Genomic DNA, 21,002 nt, shown 5'->3' on the forward strand with positions numbered 1-21,002 from the left:
CTAAAAATACAAAAATTAGCTGGGCATGGTGGCGTATGCCTGTAATCCCAGTTACTCAAGAGGCTGAGGCAGGAGAATCGCTTGAACCCAGGAGGTGGAGGTTGCAGTGAGCCGAGATCATGCCATTGCACTCCAGCTTGAGCGACAGCAAGACTCCATCTCAAGAAAAAAAAAAAAGAAGTAAAGGAAAAATAAAATAACACACAAATTAGTGATTAATGCAAAGGCTTTGAGTTAGAAATCTGTAAATACCTTTAGTTGTTAGGAGAAATTTCCAAAATTTTTATCCCACTGATATTGAATTTAAGCCCAGACAATATTATGCCATAGACTATCATAATATATAATTTTACCAAATTATACTCACAGGGCATACACAGAGGAAAATGAAAACAACTTACCAACTTCTAGTTGTAACTGTTGTCCCTTTTGACGAGATCAGCCAAGCAAGTTGTTTACTTACTCTTTCTGTTTGTTGGTACACAGATGAAAATAAACTGAACTAGTTCACAGGAGAGTCTGTGTTTTGTATTCTCAGCTTCCACTTTGTAAGTTTTGGTCCACCTCAGCCATGCCCTCTCTTCTTGGTCTGCCCTTCTGAGTGCAAAAGTTTTTCTTGCTTTCTGACTTCTTATTATTTTCTTTTTTTGAGATGGAGTTTCCCCTCTTGTTGCCGAGGCTGGAGTGCAATGGCACGATCTTGGCTCACTGCAATCTCCACCTCCCGGGTTCAAGCGATTCTTCTGCCTCAGCCTCCAGAGTAGCTGGGATTATAGGCATGTGCCACCATGCCCAGCTAATTTTTTTGTATTTTTGATAGAGATGGGGTTTTACCATGTTGGCCAGGCTAGCCTCGAACTCCTGACCTCAAATGATCCACCCACCTTGGCCTCCCAAAGTGCTGGGATTACAGGCATGAGCCACCACTCCTGGCCCTGACTTGCTTTCTGTCTAGGAACAGGTCATCCTTCTTTCTTCCTTTCTTCTTTTTCATTTTATATCTCAAACTCATTCACATCACTGGATTATTTCTTCCAAAAATATTTATTTTAAGCCTTTTTGTCTCTTAGCAAGAAGGAAAGGATCTCTCCTTATCACTCCCATACCCACAGTACATTCTGCCAGGCCATTTTTAATGTGGCACTGACACTCTTATCAGAGAAGAGAGAAGCAAATTTTTCTAATAAAGCTGTGGTTTCCTTTTGGAAAACTACTTGCAAAGTCACTTCAAATATTGATAATGGCCAGTGCAGTGAGCCAAAACAGGAGAAACTACACCTCCTGTGGAGTTGCAGCCTTAAAAAAATGGCCATGTCTTTCATCTCCCAGGCCATTTACCTTCTCCTAGTAACTGCATGTCCTAACATCCTGCCACTAGGTAACATTTCTTGTTTGACAGGTTTCTTCCATAAACCAGATGACGAGGTGTGGATGAAGATTATGAAGAGAAACCATGTTACCTCATCTATGCCCTTCTAAGGGTTCGTGAGACCAGGGTAAACCACATAGCAGAGCCAAGCAATGAATTAGTTAAACATTCCTACCCACAAGAGAAATTCCTCTGTCATGTAGAATCTAAGTAGTTTGTTTTTATCTGGGGGTAACATTCCTTTTATAGGCACCACACCCTGGAGTTTCTTTGCTTGATTTGGTTCACAGTCATGTGTTTTGTTTGTTTGTTTGTTTTGAGAGAAGAGTCTCACTCTGTTGCCCAGGCCAGGCTGGAGGGCAGTGGCATGATCTCGACTCACTGTAACAACCTCCGCCTCCCAGGTTCAAGGGATTCTCCTGCCTCAGCCTCTCAAGTAGCTGGGATTACAGGCATGCGCCCCCATGCCTAGCTAATTTTTGTAATTTTAGTAGAGATGGAGTTTCACCATGTTGGCCAGGCTGGTCTCAAACACCTGCCCGCAGGTGATCCTCCCTCCTTGGCCTTCCAAAGTGCTGGGATTACAGGCATGAGCCACCACACCTGGCCCAAATCCATGTTTTCAAAGAGTTGGGGCACCAGCTGCTGGTGGCTGTGAGGCACTTCAGGCAGTTGACGTGCAGGGTTGGCTTCAGCAAGGAGAGAACTTGCAGCTCCAAACAAGGACAGTTTTGGGTCCTCCATTCTCTCCTTGGTCTTTAACTCTTGTAGGAAAAGAAGACCCTTGCTGTTACTATTCTGCACAACCTACAGCCTGTTAGACATTTTTATATTGAGTAAGTATTATGGATTCATAAGCACTCTGGATGCGTGTGGGGTAAGGGGTGGTGGGGTTCCCTGACATATTCAGAGGCATGGACTGAGGCATCTCAGGCCATTATCATACCAGGGGGACTGCAGTGGCTGAGGGCATTTCAGGACTGAAGCCCAAAGCTGCCACACAGCCCTGTATGATTAGGAGCAGGGAACTAAGTACTTTGCACAAATTACTCTACTGGATGCCATGTTAGATGAAAATATGTCCAGCTGAAACTCAAGCCAACAGATTTTGTCCAAAATTAAAAAGAAACAACACTTTGTTTTACATGTTTGGAAGAATAAAAAGAAAAAGAAAATCAATTCCAGATAAAACTTAGTTTTACAACTTTCTTTGCATCCAACTTGAGTCTGTACCTTGACTAATGTATTTCTTCCAGGCTCTGCCACACAGTGCCCAGTCCCAGGCTCTGTTTGCTCCCAGTTCTGCTGGCTTTGGTGCCCGTGACTCAGAACTTCATTCTCTTTCCACTCAGCTTTTCAGAGTGACCATTCTCCTGCATGATCTACTTCTTCCCAAGCAGTCTTTCTCCAGTCTCATGTCCCCTCCTCTCACCAAGTCTCACCCCTATTCTCAGGACACTGCCCCCCGCCAATCCCATCCTGGCCTTAGCACCCCGACACAGATCTCTGGGAGGAGAAACTAGATACCATGCTTTATGCTGTAAAATAAGCATCTTCAAAAAGGTATACAAAAAGTCACTCATAGCAGAAAACAAATTCTGAATATCTCTGTTTCTGCATGTAGAATGCAAATACCCAAATGCCTATAAAAGGTACTAAGTGCTAAGATCCCAAAACAAGTAAGATGCTATTGGTTGTCCTTAAAAATAAAAAAGCAGTTTAGTAGCAGAAGCACACATAGCACCGTGAAGATGGGGGTGATGCAGTCCTTAAATATGCACTTCAAGGAGCTCCTACAAAACAGTGTAACTGAGAGGGTAGGTGCAGTGCTCTGAAATAGCCAGGGTCCTGTCCGGTGCCTGTGGTCCCAGCTACTCAGGAGGCTGAGGTGAGAGGATCACTTGAACTTGGGAATTTGAGGCTGCAGTGAGCTATAATTGTGCCACTGCACTCCAGCCTAGGCAAGACCCTGTCTCTAAAAGGGGGGGGGGGGGGGGGGGGGGAGAGAGAGAGAGAGAGAGAGAGAGAGAAGAAGAAAAGAAAGAAAAAAGAAAGAAAGAAAGAAAGAAAGAAAGAAAGAAGAAAGAAAGAAAGAAAGAAAGAAAGAAAGAAAGAAAGAAAGAAAGAAAGAAAGAAGCAAAGAAAAAGAAAGAGGAAGGAAGGACGGAGGGAAGGAAGGAAGGAAGGAGGGAAGGAAGGAAGGAAGGAAGGAAGGAAGGAAGGAAGGAAGGAAGGAAGGAAGGAAGGAAATGAAACGCGTCGGGGATGAAGCTGAAAGTAAGCGGCGCCTGGCTCCTGCAGGGCCTTAAAGAACCTCATTAAGGAGATGGGATTTTATCCCAACAGCAATTGGCAGCCACTGCAGAGTGTTTGTTGTTTTTTGTTTGTTTGTTTGTTTGAGACGGAGTCTTGCTCTGTCGCCCAGGCTGGAGTGCAGTGGCGCGATCTTGGCTCACTTGAAGCTCTGCCTCCCGGGTTGACGCCATTCTCCTGCCTCAGCCTCCCGAATAGCTGGAACTACAGGCGCCCGCCAATTTTTTGTATTTTTAGTAGAGACAGGGTTTCACTGTGTTAGCCAGGATGGTCTCGATCTCCTGACTTCGTGATCCGCCCCCCCCCTCGGCCTCCCAGAGTAGCTGAAATTACAGGCGTGAGCCACCGCGCCTGGCCCATTACAGAGTTTTAAGCAGATGAACGGCTCTATTCACAGCAGCCAAAAGGTGGGAGCAACCTGTGTCCATTGACAGGTGAATGACTAAACCAAATGTGCTCTATATTACAATGGCACATTATTGAGCTTTAAAATCTGACACGTGCTACAAGATGGATGAAGCTTCAGGACATAATGCTAAGTGAAATAAGCCAGACACAACAGGACAAATACTGTATTATTCTACTTCTATGCGGTATCTAGAGTATTCAAGCTCATAGAGATAGAAAGTACAATGGTGGTTGCCAGGGGCTGGAAGGATGAGCAGTTTTTGTGTGTACCCACCCAAATCTCATGTCAAATTATAATTCCCAACATTGAGGAAGGGAGCTGCAATTAAAAACAGCAACATAATGACAACAACAAAAAGGCACTGTGACTGTACTACAGCATTGTACAGAGATTAGACTGGAGCAGATAAGACTAGAGGCCAGAGGCCAGAGGCCAATTAAAAGCTGCTGAAGTAATGGAAGTAAGAGAGGATAATTGTCTAACCTGGGCAGGTGGCAGTTGATTGATGCTGCCATTTGCAAGTTAAGGTAGACAGAAGGAGCAGGGAATGGGGATGATGGTAGATTCTGTGTGAGTGTGTGTGTGTGTGTGTGTATACTCTATTATTTTTACCCTCTATCAAACATTATGGCATGCTGAGATACAGAAGGGTGGATATGTCTAAAGAGTTGGCTATAGGACCATGAAAATGTAGAAATATAGAGTAAGAAAAATAGAAGAGGTCCAAGAAGTATCTATGGATGCTTCAAATAGAATATAAAATAGAACTTAAAAAGAAACATCAGGAATTTAAAAGTACAGTGTTGGGGACTTGTCTCTCAATCCTCATTATGCAGGACATCACTGGTTTTGTTGTTGTTGTTTGCTTGTTTTTTGAGACAGGGTCTCACTCTGTTGCCCACGCTAGAGTGCAGTGGTACGATCTCAGCTCACTGCAACCTCTGCCTCCTTGGTTCAAGTGATCCTCATGCCTCAACCTCCAGGGTAGCTGGGATTACAGGCATGCACCACCAAGCCCAGCTAATTTTTGTATTTTTAGTAGAGAAGGGGTTTCACCATGTTGGCCAGGCTGGTCTTGAACTCTTGGCCTCAAGTCATCTGCCTACTTTGGCCTCCCACAGTGCTGGGAGTATAGGTGTGAGCCACCATGCCCATCCAGATATCACTGGTTTTAAAGCATCCTTTGTAGTCTCACTCAGAACATCAGTTCAGAAAATCTTTATTACCAATAGATACATGACTTTACAAAAGCTTCTAGTATACAAGGACATCTTGCCCATTCTTAATAACACATGTTGATAATAAAGACACTCGTCATTTATATGATGAAGTTACATTCTAGATCCTATTCATTTTCCATTTCTAATAGCCCCATTTTATTACTTGCAATGATTTTCAACTCTGCTATCAAAAGTAAGTCAACTGTTGCTCTGATTACAATTGGATGTTTCAAACTATCATCTTGATTACAAATGAATGAGTTGCATGCTGCTGTTGGAGAAACTTTGCATATTTCAAAGAAAAGAGTAGAAATATGTCTGATGGCAAAATATAGTATGATAGCATTTATACATAAAATCAACACTATAGTTACCCTATTTTATTATTTTTAAGCTGTACACAATCTTCAGCGGTTTCCTGAACTTTATATGTTAGAACTTTATATGTTAGAACCTGAACATATTTGCATATGACATTTCAGTATAAAGCATTAGGACTATTTTTAAATAAATGTAAAGGCATTGATATAAAAAGAGCACTGTTCTCTTTCTAAATTGTTCCCTTAAAAGGCCTTAAAATTACTTCTGTGATGTCACAACTCAAAATTTTTGAATGACTGACATTTTAAAAATTCTAACTCATCCTGGATACCAATGCACCCGAGATAAGCACCTTTCCTAGTTATGACATTTCTGGAGTTGTCACCACCTATTAACTGTGGCTTGGTTGGAGTTGTAAAATTTGATATTTGGCTAGTAGAAAGTAGTCACTGCATATGTTAAAATAGCTATAAAAGATTCTTACCTTCAGCCCGGGAAGGATCTATTATTCTTTGTGATTTGTTCTTTCATTCTGTACCCTAAAAGATATTAGCGTATGAAATTGGCAGAATTGCCCTTGGCCCATGTCACCTTTCAGAGTTGCCAAGCAAGCATCATGAGATTGGTAAAGCCAGCTCTATCGCATCTCTTGGTGACACTAGAACACACTTTCTTAAGGAAAAAGCCAGCATTTCACCCACTGCCTGGCATGGCAGTCAGAGCCAGGAAGGGCTTTGGTGAATATGCCAGGATGTGCGGTGATCCAAATGATCCCTTTCCTTAGGTGTGTGACCCAGTCTCTACAACTTCCTACAACTCCTTCCAGGACTTTCTGACTCACAGCTTGGGAAGAATTAGGAAAGAACACCTGCCAAGCTGAGCAGAACAGCTACTTCCTGTTTATGTGTTTCTGCTGGAACATCTCATTTCTTCTTCAGGACATGTTTGGATATACACGGGAATAGAAATGCCAGAGTGAAAACAGATTTATCACTGTCAGAAAAAAAAAAAAAAAAGCCCTAATATTCACGGAAGATGGGGTCTTGGTTTCTTTATTCCATGTTATTATTTGTTAAGACTGTTAACAAAAAATAAGGCTTTTTTTCCTCTGAACTTAAAAACTATAAATTTACTTGAGTCACTAACAGTGCTCTCAGTCTAAGAGAAAATTACATAATAACAACAATAATGAACGAAGCACTTAGCATGTGCCAGGCACTCTTCTAAGTACTTTTACATATTCAGTCATTACTTTTCACAACAGCTCTATGAGGTAAGTACTATTATCTCCATTTTACAGATGAAGAAACTGAAGCACAGAGAAACTAAGGTTAAGTCAGACAGCTAGTATGTGGCAGAGTCAAGATTTAAATCTAAGAAACAGGGTCTGGAATCTGTACTCTTAACCATTATGCCACACTGAGATGGTTCCCAGACAGCAGGAAGAAGAAGTGTTCCTTCTCCATAGGCAACAGTTCACTCATTCTTTTGGTGCAGTGATGTACAGTCTGTACTGAACTCTCCAATATAAAACGTGGGGAATTAAAACGTATACAGAGCCTGAAAACTCACTCACTTTTATAGTGGTTCTAAGCAAAGAAAATGCTTTATGGGTTCAAACAAGTCAAATTTATGAACTCAATTTTTTTTGTGTGGAAACTGGCTGGCAGTCTCTATTTACAATATCTCTCCTCTATTATAAAAAACATTGCAATGGAACTATGTGAACACTTTTTCCCCTTTCCCTTAGAGAAAGGGAATTAAGTCAAAGGTGATACATATCCCTGGAGTTAGCTGAAAAAGAAATGGGAAGAAATCTGAGAATAGCATTGTGGAACTTGGTTTCCACAATTCTCAAATTTAACCATGAAATTAAAATTAGATACAGGGGATAGATTGTCCTGGCCATAAGCAAGTCAGGGAGTGAGTGCCAAAGAATTCATATACTCTTCCTTCTACTTCTTTTAAAATTCCACCTTCTGAAGGACCTGAGAAATATGATCACTACTAAACTCACTCGTGTATTAAATAATGATTAGGAAGAGCTAAGAGTTGACACAGAGGAAGGCCAGGAAACATGGTAAATGTGGGTAAGGGCATTAAAAAGTTAGCAGACTACACCATATCTCTAAAGCCTGATGATTTTGCTGAAGTATTGTAACTCAGGAGAGAAAGCAAGACACCCTCATGGGAACTCTTTTGAGTTTTTCATTCTTTTCCCCCTCCACTCAGTTCCATCCAGATGTGGCAGCCTCAAGTAGCTAGAAGAAAAAAATTTGGCCAGAAGCAGTGGCTCAGGCCTGTAGTCTCAGCACTTTGGGAGGCCAACATGGGCGGGTTGCTCAAGCTCGCAAGTTTGAGACCAGCCTGAACAACATGGCAAACCCTGTGTCTACAGAAAATACAAAAATTAGCCAGGCATGGTGGCACATATCTGTAGTCTCAGCTATTTGCAGGCTGAGGTGCGAGTATCACTTGAGCCTGGGAGGTTAAGGCTGCAGTAAGCCATGATTATGCCACTGCACTTCAGCCTGGGTGACAAAGGGAGACCCTGTCTCAAAAGCGAAAAAAAAAAAAGGTCAGGAACTGTGGCTCACGCCTGTAATCCCAGCACTTTGGGAGGCCGATGCGGGCGGATCACGAGGTCAGGAGATCAAAACCATCCTGGCTAACATGGTGAAACATTGTCTCTACTCAAAACACAAAAAATTAGTCAGGCATGGTGGCATGTGCCCGTAGTCCCAGCTACTCCAGAGGCTGAGTCAGGAGAATCGCTTGAACCTGGGAGGCAGAGGTTGCAGTGAGCCGAGGTCCCGCCACTGCACTCCAGAGGCAACAGAGACTCCATCTCAAAAACAAAAAAAAGGAAAAAAAAAATTTGACAATAACTGAGAAAGTAAACTAAATGATCAAGACAGATGTATAAAAATATATGTATAATGTAATGTTTATAAAGCTTGCTTGAAAAACAGAATTCTTTTACTTTAAATTTCTCCATTTCAATGCATGAAAGGAATGGTCCACAGTAAAACAAAAGCAGTATTTCCAAGAATGTTAGTTGTCCCTAGCTCTGTATACATTTTCTACCGTCATATGTCTACCACCATAACCAATGCAGAGTTGTTTAACATGAAGTTTTGACCCAAACTGGACTATGAAGGGGCAAACTGGAGTGAAACAAACTCAAAACAAGCAAACCAACACCAACAGCCAAAAAAGTGTTCTTGAAATTTATATACCATACTTACATAAAAGAAGTTAAACCAATTGATCATTATGTACATACATTAGTGAATATTAGTATTTTACATTTACAAATACATGTGCATATGTAATCAAGTAAAAAGAAAAATGTTAAATAATTTTTATCAGTGAAAAATACATAAAACATGACTAATACTTCAATTTGAGTGCTTGTTCGATTCAGTGCTTAAAAATATTTGGAAAAATAATCCCAAAATATAACCTGGTGAAAGATATTTAAAAAGTGAAAGAGATAAGAAAATAGTAAGGGTTTGGTGTGATTTTAATAAGTAGGGGAAATGAGCAGAAATAAGATCCATATTTGGGGAGGAATCGCATAGCATAGACCGGATGAAGAATCGGAAAGGAAGAACGTGGTTTTTCCCAAGGCCAATTTCGCTCAGAATGGAACAGAACCAGGGAATTTTCAGGACAAAGCAAATGAACTGAAGTTTCCATCATGAGTTCATTCTATTAGCAGATGAACAACTGACTCCTTCCTTGAATCTTTATTAGGAGGCAGGCCTCAGACATTCACCCTACAGTTAGATATAACGTCAGTTCCTTACTTGGCTTCTGTCTAGAGGCTAAGAGTGCAAGGTGACATATAATGACATTGCACAACTTTGTAGGAATCTATCTTTACTGAAGAACCATTGGACGGCATCAACTAACCATCTTTCCAAGCACGGGCTTGTTTGCAATTCTTGAACCTCGCGTTTCTTCTCTAAAGACTGAGTTCCGGAAAGAGTTGGGGCAACTCCCTGCAGGGCAGAGATGGTGCGTCCTTCCCAGCGTGCTCCATGGTCTGGGATGGGCGGTGGCGGCCCGGGCCGGCCTGCTACTTGAGGCAGGGACAGCAGAAGCAGCAGAGGGTCCGGCAGGGGTTCTTTTTCTTGTACTGCACGGCCTTCCGCACCTGCGCCTTGGCCTGGCCGGTGTAGTCGACCGTCTTTTGTACGTTGAGCTCGATGACGTTCAGGGTGTCTGCCTGCTTCTCCACCAGCACTGCCATCTGCAAGAAGAGCTCGTGCACGTCGCGGATGCGGCTCTCCAGGCGCAGCAGCTCGCGGTGGCGGCTCTCGATCTCGTTAAGGGCGGCCCGCGCGCCTTTTACATCAGCCAGCAGGTTCTCGGAGAACATATCCCACTTGCTCTGCTCGAACATGTCCTCGATCTGGTCGCCCGAGACGTCCTTCCCCATGATCTCCAGCTGGCGCTGGATGCGGATCTTGCAGTTGTCGCGCTGCTTCATCTCGGCCTGGTTGTAGTCGTGCATGGCGCGCTGGAAGGTGAGGGTGAGCGCGTTGTACTGCGCCCGCGAGATGCGCGCCACCGCTGAGTGCGGGCCGTGCTGGGCTTCGGCGGCCTCGCTCAGCTCCTTCATGGCGCGTAGCTTGCAGTGGATGACCTCGCCCCGGGCCTTGATGGCCTTGGCGATGGAGTTGGTGTCGCGCTTGATGCTGCTGAGGCGCCGCATGGACGTGAGGAAGCGGGCGTTCTGCTTTCCCAGGCGCTTCACGTCGGCCACCAGCAACTGGTTTTCATCCTGGATGTCCTGGATGTCTCGGTACAGGGACTCCAGGATGTGGTCCGTCTCGAACACGATGTCCTCGTGGGGCGAGTCAAATTCATCGTCCCCGTCTGGGAACTGCTGGTCATATTGCTTGGACAAGTCCAGAAGTTCTGCTAGCCGGTCTTTCATTTTGCCTGCAAGTAGAGATAATTCAGTTAAATTTCTCTATTGAGAGTGAAGTATTTGCCTTCAAGGGATTGAAACTTAACATTTTACTCAGCAGTCCCAATTTTTTATTCCTAGGTGTGGGAAATAAGTGCACTAAAGGAGCTAAATGTTCTGACATTTTGCTTACAAGGAAATAAATAAGATGACTGGACAACATGAAACAGTTGCATTTTAAGGCCCATATGCACCTGCAGTTCAGTATCATAGCCGTCTAGAACTCAATCAACAATTTAAAATTTTAGATTGCATTGGGAAACCATCTCTTTTTCTTGCTTTATGTTTTTCAATCATCGCAAATTAAAACAGACACAGGAAAAAAAAAAAGGAAAAAAGAAAAAAGACTTGCAAACTTAAGCATTTTTAATTGAGGACAATCTACAAGGCCTTGGGGCCAACATCTAAATGTTGCCTATTTTGTGTCTACTTCAGCACTGGTAAGCATCCCCTCCTGTACATACTAACAACTCTTAAAATAGTTACCATGCAAATCATGATTTAATTTTTTTTCTCTTAAAGATGTTGTAAAAGTAAAACATGCTTAAGGTAAAATGATAACAACAAAATACAGAAATCTAAGTGTAAAATTTAGAAGTTGAGGTTTCCTGACTCCTCTTTTCAATATCATTCCCTAATGATAATCATTGTAAATAACACTGCTTTTTAAAATGCTTTCATATGGAAAATTCCAATCATATGTGGCCTAGTAGCAATAATATAACGCATTCCCATTCATTCATCATGTAGCAGCAATGTTTGCCCACTTTTAATACCTTTTTGAAACAAATTGGCAGCTCAGGCAGAATGTTCATGTTTTTACAAGGATGGTTCTGGTAATTCCTCTGCTTAATAAGGCAAAGTAATAGTCTCTATGTCCATATTGTTTTTCAGTGAAGTAAAAAACTTCCATTTTTAGTAGCATGTATATATGCTAATATAGAGAACATCTTCAGTTTATACATGAGACTTCATGATGAGAAAGATTCCTTTTCTACTACACAATTTGCAGCAAAGAGGGGAAAAGTAATAACACTTAATGGTTACACAGTCTATCAGGGTTCTTGGTCTCAAATTAAAAGCTTCTTTCAAGTTGAAGTAATTCATTTTATATCACCACTAATGTAATGCTGACAAGTTGGATTTGGTGATAAATGGAAAATGGTGAAATATTAACCATGGCCTTTCATCTACCGTGATCATCATTTACATAAATTAAGCAGAAGTTTTATCTATGATGGTGATTTTTAATATAACAATATAAGCTGCTTAAAGTGCCACCATTTCTGATATCTGGTGGCTATAATCAATACCAGACGTTCTCAATGATGGGGAAGATGATTCTCCTAGCAGTATGGTTGACAGGCAGAATAAAGATCCAGGACCAAAACTATGCCTTCCCTTGGTCTGAATTTCTTGATATTCAACTGTTTCCTCACTTTGAACAAAATTGAAAGACAAACCACCAACTGGGGAGAAATTATAATATATGACAGACAATGGGTTAAGATACTTAATATATATATATTTCTAAGCTACCAAAAAATCTACTTACCCCAAGACAGTGAAAGGGCAATTCAGAGAAGATATAAATGACAGAGAACATAAATGTATGTTATATATGCCTGATATTTTCTAGGCATCTTTCATGTGATACCCTCTTTAGTCTTCACACAGATTCTATGAGTAGGTACTGCCATTATCAGAGTTGGTGTGACCATAGGGAGATCAAGGAATTTACTCAAGGTCACCAGTAAGTGAACACTCAGGCTTTAGAACAGCACCACTTAACCACTGCACGAAATAATCCTTAGCAAAAGTATAAAAATATAGTCACAAAAGACTTCTGTATTAAACAAGGAAATGCAAATTAAACTGCTGAGAATTTTTTTGCCCACAGAGTTAGCATGAGTTTTTTAAAAACAATAATTTTTCAAATGGGTAAGCATTCTGGGAACTCTTAAAACATACTGGTAATTCCATCTCATGCCAGTCAGAATGGTGACTATTAAAATGTCAAGAAACAATAGATGCTGGTGGAGGCTGTGGAGAAATAGGAATGCTTTAACACTGTTGGTGGGAATGTAAATTAGTTCAACCATTGTGGAAGACAGTGTGGCAATTCCTCAAAGATTTAGAACCAGAAATACCATTTGAGCCAGCAATCCCATTCCTGAGTATATACCCAAAGGAATATAAATCATTCTATTATAAAGACACATGCATGTGAATGTTCACTGCAGCCCTACTCACAATAGCAGAGACACAGAACCAACCCAAATGCCCATCAATGTTAGACTGTACTATACAGCCATAAAGAGGAATGAGATCATGTTCTTTGCAGGGACATGGATAAAGCTGGAAGCCATTATCTTCAGCAAAGTAATGCATGAACAGAAAACCAAACACTGCATGTTCTCACTTACAAATGGCAGCTGAACAATGAGAACACCTGGACACAGGGAGGGGAATAACGCATAGTGGGGCCTGTCGGGGAAGGGCGGGGGAGGGGAGAGCATTAGGGAAAAGAGCTGATGCTTGCTGGGCTTAATACCTAGGTGATGGGATGATCTGTGCAGCAAACCACCATGGTACATATTTACCTATGTAACAAACCTGCACATCTTGCACCTGTACCCCGGAACTTAAAAACATGAAATAAAATAAAATAATATAATCAATATTATCTATCATTCAGGGTCCTGAGACCTCTCTCAGGTTCTGCTGAACTAAGCAATTAAATTAAATTTTCTTCTAGATTAAAAAAATAGTCTAATTTAAAACTCCTGTGGTGTCTTTGTTTTTGCAACTTAATGATTTTGCAAATAAAGTCTATTAATTATTTTTAAAAATTGGTAATTGATAGAATCTTTCTGGAAGAGTTTAGTAATATGTATCAAAAGCTTTTCAAGTGTGCATTTGTTTTGACATGTGCATTTATTCTAAAGATATAATGCAAAAGTGTATGAAATTCATTGCTCTAAATATTTTAATCACCACCTTGTTTTTACAGAAATTCAGAAATAAGTTGAATGCACAATAATGAGGTCCTGGCTTCTACATGAGTCACAGAGTTTAGAAGGCTATCTAATGGCATGAAAAGCATTTATACTCTGTTAGGCAGAAAAAGTAGTTATGGAGAAAGAGAATGTGCAGCATTCTGAAACAGAGACTTGAAAAATACACATCAAAATGTTAACTATAGTTTTCTTTCAGTTGTGGAATTATACATGGTTTAAATTGCTTCCTTTTGCTTTTCTGTATTTTCCAAAATTTTTATAATGTCTATACAGATTTCATAATTTTAAAACCCATACAAAACAATAAACACTATTTGTTTAAAGGACTAACTCCTTAGCAACTTAGTCTATGCATTGCAATCAAGTTAACATTTTGTGCTACCTGGGGAAAGCACATTAGCTAGTTTGCATAGAGTTGAGCTGTACCCATCTGCTTAAGTTAGTACCCAATATAGTCTACCTTGCAACAAGTGGATGAGATGGAATGGATGCATTTTGATGAACAAGGCAAGAATAGGTGACAGATGCCTTCCTTCCTCACATCTTGGCCAAGCCTTACAAGGCACTTCAATGAAAGGAAACAGGTAGAGATAAGGGACTGTGCCATGCCCTGGGGCACTAGGGATCATTTGTAGGTATCCTGCTCATCCTAGACAGGTCCTGTGCTCTGTATTGCTCTCCTAGAGCCATTAAAAAGCTATTAGGGGAAATCATCTCATCACAATATGAAGAGTCGAATACAATTCAACCATATAGAAAATGGTTTTGGAAGATGTCCAGGGACAGTCATTCCTTCTCAAGATTGAACAACCATAAATTCATAGATAACAAATTATAAAACAGGTAAGGGCCCAAGCTCATGTGAAGGCGCAAGTCCATAATGTGCTAATAAGAGAAAAAGAAAGGGTATAGGAGATGTAAAGATTCTCTATTGAGGTGTGGTCAAGGAGAGAAGGGGGCCTTCACCTTGCCTTCCTGCCCACCTTTCTTGGCTCAGCCAGCCTCAGATGAGTTGCCTGCACTGACATAGAAGGTCTTCTGGTCACCAGGGAGCAAACATTAGGAAAAGTACAACAGAGAGTCAATGAAGAGACTGCTATTCCTAAGAATGTCTCCTAAAAGGTTAAAAGTGTACACATTGCTGAAGTTTTACAAAAATATAGAAGTGGGCACAAATAGAGCATCAAAATAACCTATATATCCCATAGCTTGATTCTGTACTATGAATTCCTAGAAAGAGAACTATGGTAAATGAGAAAGAAAAATAAGACAATTCCACTGACCTTCCTGTCCTATTATAATAAAGGATAGTGTAATAAACTTTGGTAAATTGCATTAATCAAGTTGCTAAAAAATAAGTCCTGCTTCGATTTGCATGGAGGTAAAGGATTCAAAAGAAAATTGATAACCAACTACCAAAAATCTGCTTCTGCTTTCTAATTTTCTTTTCAGGCATGCATATAATCTGTACTGAAAACTAGATCCAATAAGGAAGGAAGGGGGAATTGCTTAAGCCTTTTTTCATTGAGCAGTGAAGTTTTGTGTAAGAGAAAACAAAGGAACAAAGAGATGATGGCAGCTCAGTAGTCCTCAGTCTGCAGGAGGTGACAGAATCATCTGGAGAGCTTCAAAGATTACAGATGCCTGGGCACCTAGAGTTTCTGATTTGGTAGGCCTAGGATGATCTCCAGCTGATTGTAATGCATACCCAAATTTGTGACCCATTCCATAGATACCTACCTATCATGTCAGCTTTTTTTTTTTTTTTTTTTGAGGTGATCTTGCTCTTTTGCCCAGGCTGGAGTGCAGTGGTACAATCTCGGCTCACTGCAACCTCCACCTCCCGGGTTCAAGTGATTCTTCTGCCTTAGCCTCCTGTGCAGCTTTAATTACAGGCATGCACTACCATGCCCAGCTAAGTTTTGTACTTTTAATAGAGACGGGGTTTCACCATGCTGGCTAAGCTGGTCTCAAACTCTTGATCTCAGGTGATCCACCTGCCTCGGCCTCACAAAGTTCTGGTATTACAGGCATAAGCCACTGCACCTGACCCATATCAGCTTTTTATTCATAATTATCATGCAATTCTGGAGAACTTATAATAATTCCTATAGCTTGGGGGCAGTCTCGATGAGCAAAAAACTGATAGGGAAGGAAAAGCGGTAGCTACTGGCCTCTCTTCCCCACTGGAAAGATGGTAGCTTTCATAAGCACTGCCTTCTGGCTCCCTGGTATGGAGGCTAAATAAGAAAGTCAGCTGAAAACTCATTCTCATAAAAAACAATCTCTGAAGCTCAAAAGGAAAAGGAATCAAGAACGTTTGAAATAGTTTATTCTGATCCCTTCATTTTATGATGGAAAATTATAATTGTTGCGGGCATTGACTAAAGGAGAGTATGAATAAAATAGAAAACTGAGCTTACTATGATGAGGCACCCTCAGGTACATGAATAAATTCTCTGATAGCATTCACAGGGAACAAGGAAGGATGGTGATATTCTATTAGTTAAATGTTCTAGCCATTGAGACTTAGATCCTGCTTTGAAGAGCCTACTATATTTGGCACATAGAATCTTAAAATTTTCTGTCATATCACGAAGGAACAATCAGAAAGCAGGTTTCTGCCTACCTCAGAAGACCAAAGAGTGGAGATGACAACCACATTGTATTAGTCTGTTTTCACACTGCAGATAAAGACATACCCAAGACTGGGAAGAAAAGAGGTTTAATTGTACTTATAGTTCCACATGGCTGGGGAGGCCCCAGAGTCACAGTGGGAGGTGAAAGGCACTTCTGACATGGTGGTGGCAAGAGAAAATGAGGAAGGAGCAAAAGCAGAAACCCCTGATAAACCCATCAGATCTCGTGAGACTTATTCACTATCACGAGAATAGCACAGGGAAGACCAACCCCCGTGATTCAATTACCTTTCCCTGGGTCCCTCCCATAACACATGGGAATTCTGGGAGATACGATTCAAGTTGAGATTTGGTGGGGACACAGCCACACCATATCACACATCAATAACTAAGACAGTGGATGCTGCAAAGAACAACTGTGAAAGTCATTGTTCCCAACATGCCTCTAAGGGAATCATTTATAAATGAAATATATAGTATCTCTCCGATCATAAAGGGGAAGCTTTATTAGGCAGCCCCAAAAGACTAACATATGCATTCAGCAAATTTTGCCAAAACCAGGAAACAAACCTTTTCCCGTTTCACAGCAAGATGTTAAAATGGTTTTACAAGTAGTGAGAAATTTTCAGATATGGGAATATGCAATACAGACAAGCTCAAGGCACACAGCAAACCTTGTGAAGCTTATTATGGGGATCAGCTTATAGATACAGAAACACGCACACATCTCTCTCTCTCTCTCTCTCTCTCTCACACACACAGACACACAGAGAGAGAGAGAGACCGGGAGAGAGAGAAACAGAAAGAGAAAGAAAGAGAGAGAGTCTTTGCAAATGGAATTCAGTTATTTCAGAAGCAAAACAGATCCCGTGCCCAAGATATACACTCCATACAGGACTTCCCCACGGTACCCAAGCTCTGATTTTCAGATTCTATGACATATCTCCTATGTCCTAATTTTATACCAATTGTAAAAGTATGATTAAAGTGACTATTACAAATCAGAAGGTCCACTATTGGTCTATCGGGTGCCTTAATGAGGCTTTGTGTACGGCTTATATAGTATCTTTGTGAAAGCTAGGAAAGGGCCCCTTTCTGTGGGTGGATGCAGCCCTGCTCCAGGGCATGTGGCCTGGTGAGCTGAGCATGGTTGGATTGCCAGCCTCTCTCATCCATGGTGAGATCACAACCTGCACAGCCCCATGGGGTCGCCCTGTGTACACCTTTCTCAACCACCTCATCCAGTCTCTCCTGCCCACAAATCCCCGCCACCAGAGGCACCTGGAAATTCTACAGGCACAGTGTCATTGTAATTTAGCAGTTCCTTTCTAGCATACCCCATAGTAACACAGCCCTTGAAGAACAACAAACGGACTTTCCCCAACAGGTTCACAAACAATAATTTCACTCAAATGAGTAAAACTGGTGCTCTGTTTCTTGATATTTAAAATGACACATCTAAGAGGGTGATATGGTTTGGCTCTATGTCCCCACTCAAATCTCATCTTGAATTGTACTCCCATAATTCCTATGTGTTGTGGGAGGGACCCAGTGGGAGATAATTGAATCATGGGGGTGGTTTCCCCCATACTGTTCTGGTGGTAGTGAATAAGTATCATGAGATCGGATGGTTTTATTAGGGGTTTCTGCTTTTGCGTCTTTTTCACTCTGTCTGCCGCCATCCACATATGATGTGACTTGCTCTTCTTGCATTCACCATGCCTCACCATTGCCTCACCATGATTGTGAGGTCTCCCCAGCCATGTGGAACTGTAAGTCCATTAAACCTCTTTCTTTTGTAAATTGCCCAATCTCCGGTATGTCTTTATCAGCAGCATGAAAACAGACTGATACAGAGGGAAACACTATTCTTTGAATATCTAAACATTACAGGTTAAAACTAAAAAGTTCCTAATGAATAGTTCTAGTTTTCTTGCTGCTCCAAAGTTAATTTAAAACAAAAACAAAAACAAAAACAAAAAAACCTTGTATCGTATCTTAAAGTGCATTGGGCAAGAACACGTTTAATATTGTCTTAGGGCTCATTCAAAGCAAAATTTGAAAGGTTGAAGAGTATTAATTGAAATGGTTTAATAACGATAAAAGTCTGAGGCTAGAAGAAATCATTTTTAAATGTCTCTTGCTTTGTCTTTGCTCTAAAGCAGAAAGCAGGTAGGAGTTATTCAAAGCATTTCTGGAGGAGATAGTCTCTACTTTTCAATCACTCTACTCATTTGATGCCCTCTGACATAATTCACTTTTCAGTTTCCTCAATCAGAATTTTCTGCCGGTGTGTGAACAGAAAAAGGCAGTTTGATCTGCACAGTTGATAAACAGCCAGTGGGCAGTTGGGATTTCACTTTTAGCAATATGCTTTCAGATGCTTTCTGTAGAAATGCACGGGAAATCAAAGCAGCTACTCCTGTGTAGGTTTCATATATTCTGCTCTACAGTAAACATTTATTAAGTATTTGTAAAATGCCAAATGCAGTGCCAGCAATGTGCAGGTATTAACTCATTTATCCCTTACGAGGTATTATCATCCCCAGTCTACAGGTTTGAGACCTAATGAGTTTAAGCAGTTTGCCTAAAGTCACACAGTTATGGAGTTGAGATAGAAATCCCGAAAGTGTGACTTGAGGGTCCATGTGTAATCCACCAAGCTACACTAGCTTCTTTTTCCTAAACTCACCACAAGTTTCTTTTAAAATTGTTAGTCTAATAGAAAACGTATTCCCTAATTGAGCTTTTCTATTAGGAACAATTATTAGCATCTAATTCTTAGATCTGGATTAACACATGGAAATATTGTCACCACTAGAATCACTACTTTCTTTCCCACACAAGTTTCTTCATATCAGAGTTTCCCCAACATTGCAACACTTCAGTGGTTACAGCCCTAAAAACAGGGAGTAAGTCACCACAACTTTCCAAAAATCCATAAAATTATTAACTCTGTGAAATAACAGAGCACAGATACTTGGAGACATAAAGTTTACAGTCGGGTGCATAGAAGCCACAACAGGAAAGGACAGTAGATGAGCTTTCTTTCTTTCTTTCTGTTTTTTTTTTTTTTTTTTTTTAGAGAAAGAAAAAAAGGACTCCCAGGCTGGAGTGCAATGTGATCTTGGCTCACTACAACCTCCGCCTTTCAGGTTCAAGCAATTCTCCTGCTTCAGCCTCCTATTGGGATTAGAGGTGTGCACCACCATGCCCGGCTAATTTTTTTTTTGTATTTTTAGTAGAGTTGGGATTTCACTATATTGGCCAGGCTGGTCTCAAACTCCTGACCTTGTGATCCGCCTGCCTCAGCCTCCCCAAGTGCTAGGGATTACAGGCGTGAGACACTGCGCCCAGCCAGTAGATGAGCTTTCTAAGGGATAAAGACAGGGGCACTCAAGGGTCAAGGATCAAGGCTCAAGTCATCTATGCAAGTTTTTCCACTTGTATCTCTATTAGTATTTACAAACCAAAACAGTTGTTGTAATCTTACATCTGATTTCCCTTTGGCCCTGGAATGTGAAGCAAAATTTTGCCTGGAAAATACACTGAAGATCTATGTTTAAAAAATGATGGGGAATAGATTTTGAGTCCAGCTGGAAAATGTATATGCCTTTAAGTAATTCCTTTATATTTTGTAACTATTCCATGAAGTATCTTTTAAAGGGAGAAATCCATGGAATTTCCAGAATCATCAATGAACTTTTCTTTTCCAGCTTATAACACCAGTTAAGGAAAAGTTCACAGAACTTTTACATTCCTTTATCTATTCCCCCTTCTCGTAAACAGTGTCCTTTGAGCCACTTATTCTAGTCTCATTGCCTGGTTACTCCTGTTAAATTCTTCCAGAAAAAAAAATATTCTTATATATGGCTGATATCTTTTACTGAAGGTGCAGAAATATCTGAGTTATCTAACATCATCAATGCATGAGGGTTTTCCATGTAAGTAACCTTTACAGTAACTGAAGTTTCTCCCTTCAAATGTCAAAGGCATCTACTTATCTTTGTTGGAAATCCTCTTCTAAAATGTATGGACACACTTCCTTGCTTTTTTAAAAAAGAGAGTATTGGACACAATTTATTGATGACTCAAATGGCCATTATTAACATCTTTGAATCATGTAGTGATACAGTTTTATTTGATTTAAAATGTTTCTCTTTCCTGGGAGTTAAAATAACAAACCCTTCCTCAGTTGTCTCCACTTACCACTGACAATCATCTCACTCCCTTTGCAGATTGTGGCAAGCAAAGAAATTTGAGAAGCAAACATTCAATAATAGTAAGCTTCTGCGTGGGTCTGCAGCCCTCTAGAATCAGCCCGCTCCGTAAAGCAAGGAAAGAAAAATGAATCTCAGTGACAGACTGTGTGCACCCCAAACCAGTCACTGTGCTGGAGAACTGATATAAAATCCACCACAATCCTCACAATAACCTTGGGAGGAGGGTAACATCATTTTCAATTGACTACTATCTGGGTCTCAGAAAAGGTAAGTTTGCCCAGTGAGTAAGAGAGAAGGCTGGGATTTAAACTCACATCTGTCCAGGTCCTGAGTTCACGCCCTTTCCACTCAATCCTGCATTGAAGCTGTTGGGGGAGTTAGGGTGGGAGGTGCTAGTGTGGGGAGGTGCTAGGTTGGGAGGCGCTAGTGTTGTTAAGGAGCAATATTCTCTGCTCTGTTTCTTCCCTTCTCTGGCATCCCTCTCCACCTACTCCTGCAAAGGGGCAT

General features: G+C 41.0%; 1 protein-coding gene across 2 annotated transcripts in view; it reads right to left on the reverse strand.

The window, feature by feature from the left end:
- Window positions 1-6,673: 6,673 nt before the first annotated feature.
- STX11 (syntaxin 11) overlaps window positions 6,674-21,002 on the reverse strand; it is a 39,965-nt gene continuing 25,636 nt past the window's right edge. Inside the window, exon 2 of one of the 2 annotated variants that reach the window (XM_050787414.1) lies at window positions 6,674-10,585. In XM_050787414.1, the coding sequence (XP_050643371.1) occupies window positions 9,717-10,580 (864 nt within the window). In that variant the 5' untranslated portion in view covers window positions 10,581-10,585 and the 3' untranslated portion in view covers window positions 6,674-9,716. The remainder of the gene's footprint in view (window positions 10,586-21,002) is intronic. The other variant, XM_050787415.1, reaches the window with a different exon arrangement.

The sequence above is a fragment of the Macaca thibetana genome, chromosome 4 (genome assembly GCF_024542745.1).
Source record: "Macaca thibetana thibetana isolate TM-01 chromosome 4, ASM2454274v1, whole genome shotgun sequence".
NCBI classification, from domain to species: Eukaryota; Metazoa; Chordata; class Mammalia; order Primates; family Cercopithecidae; genus Macaca; species Macaca thibetana.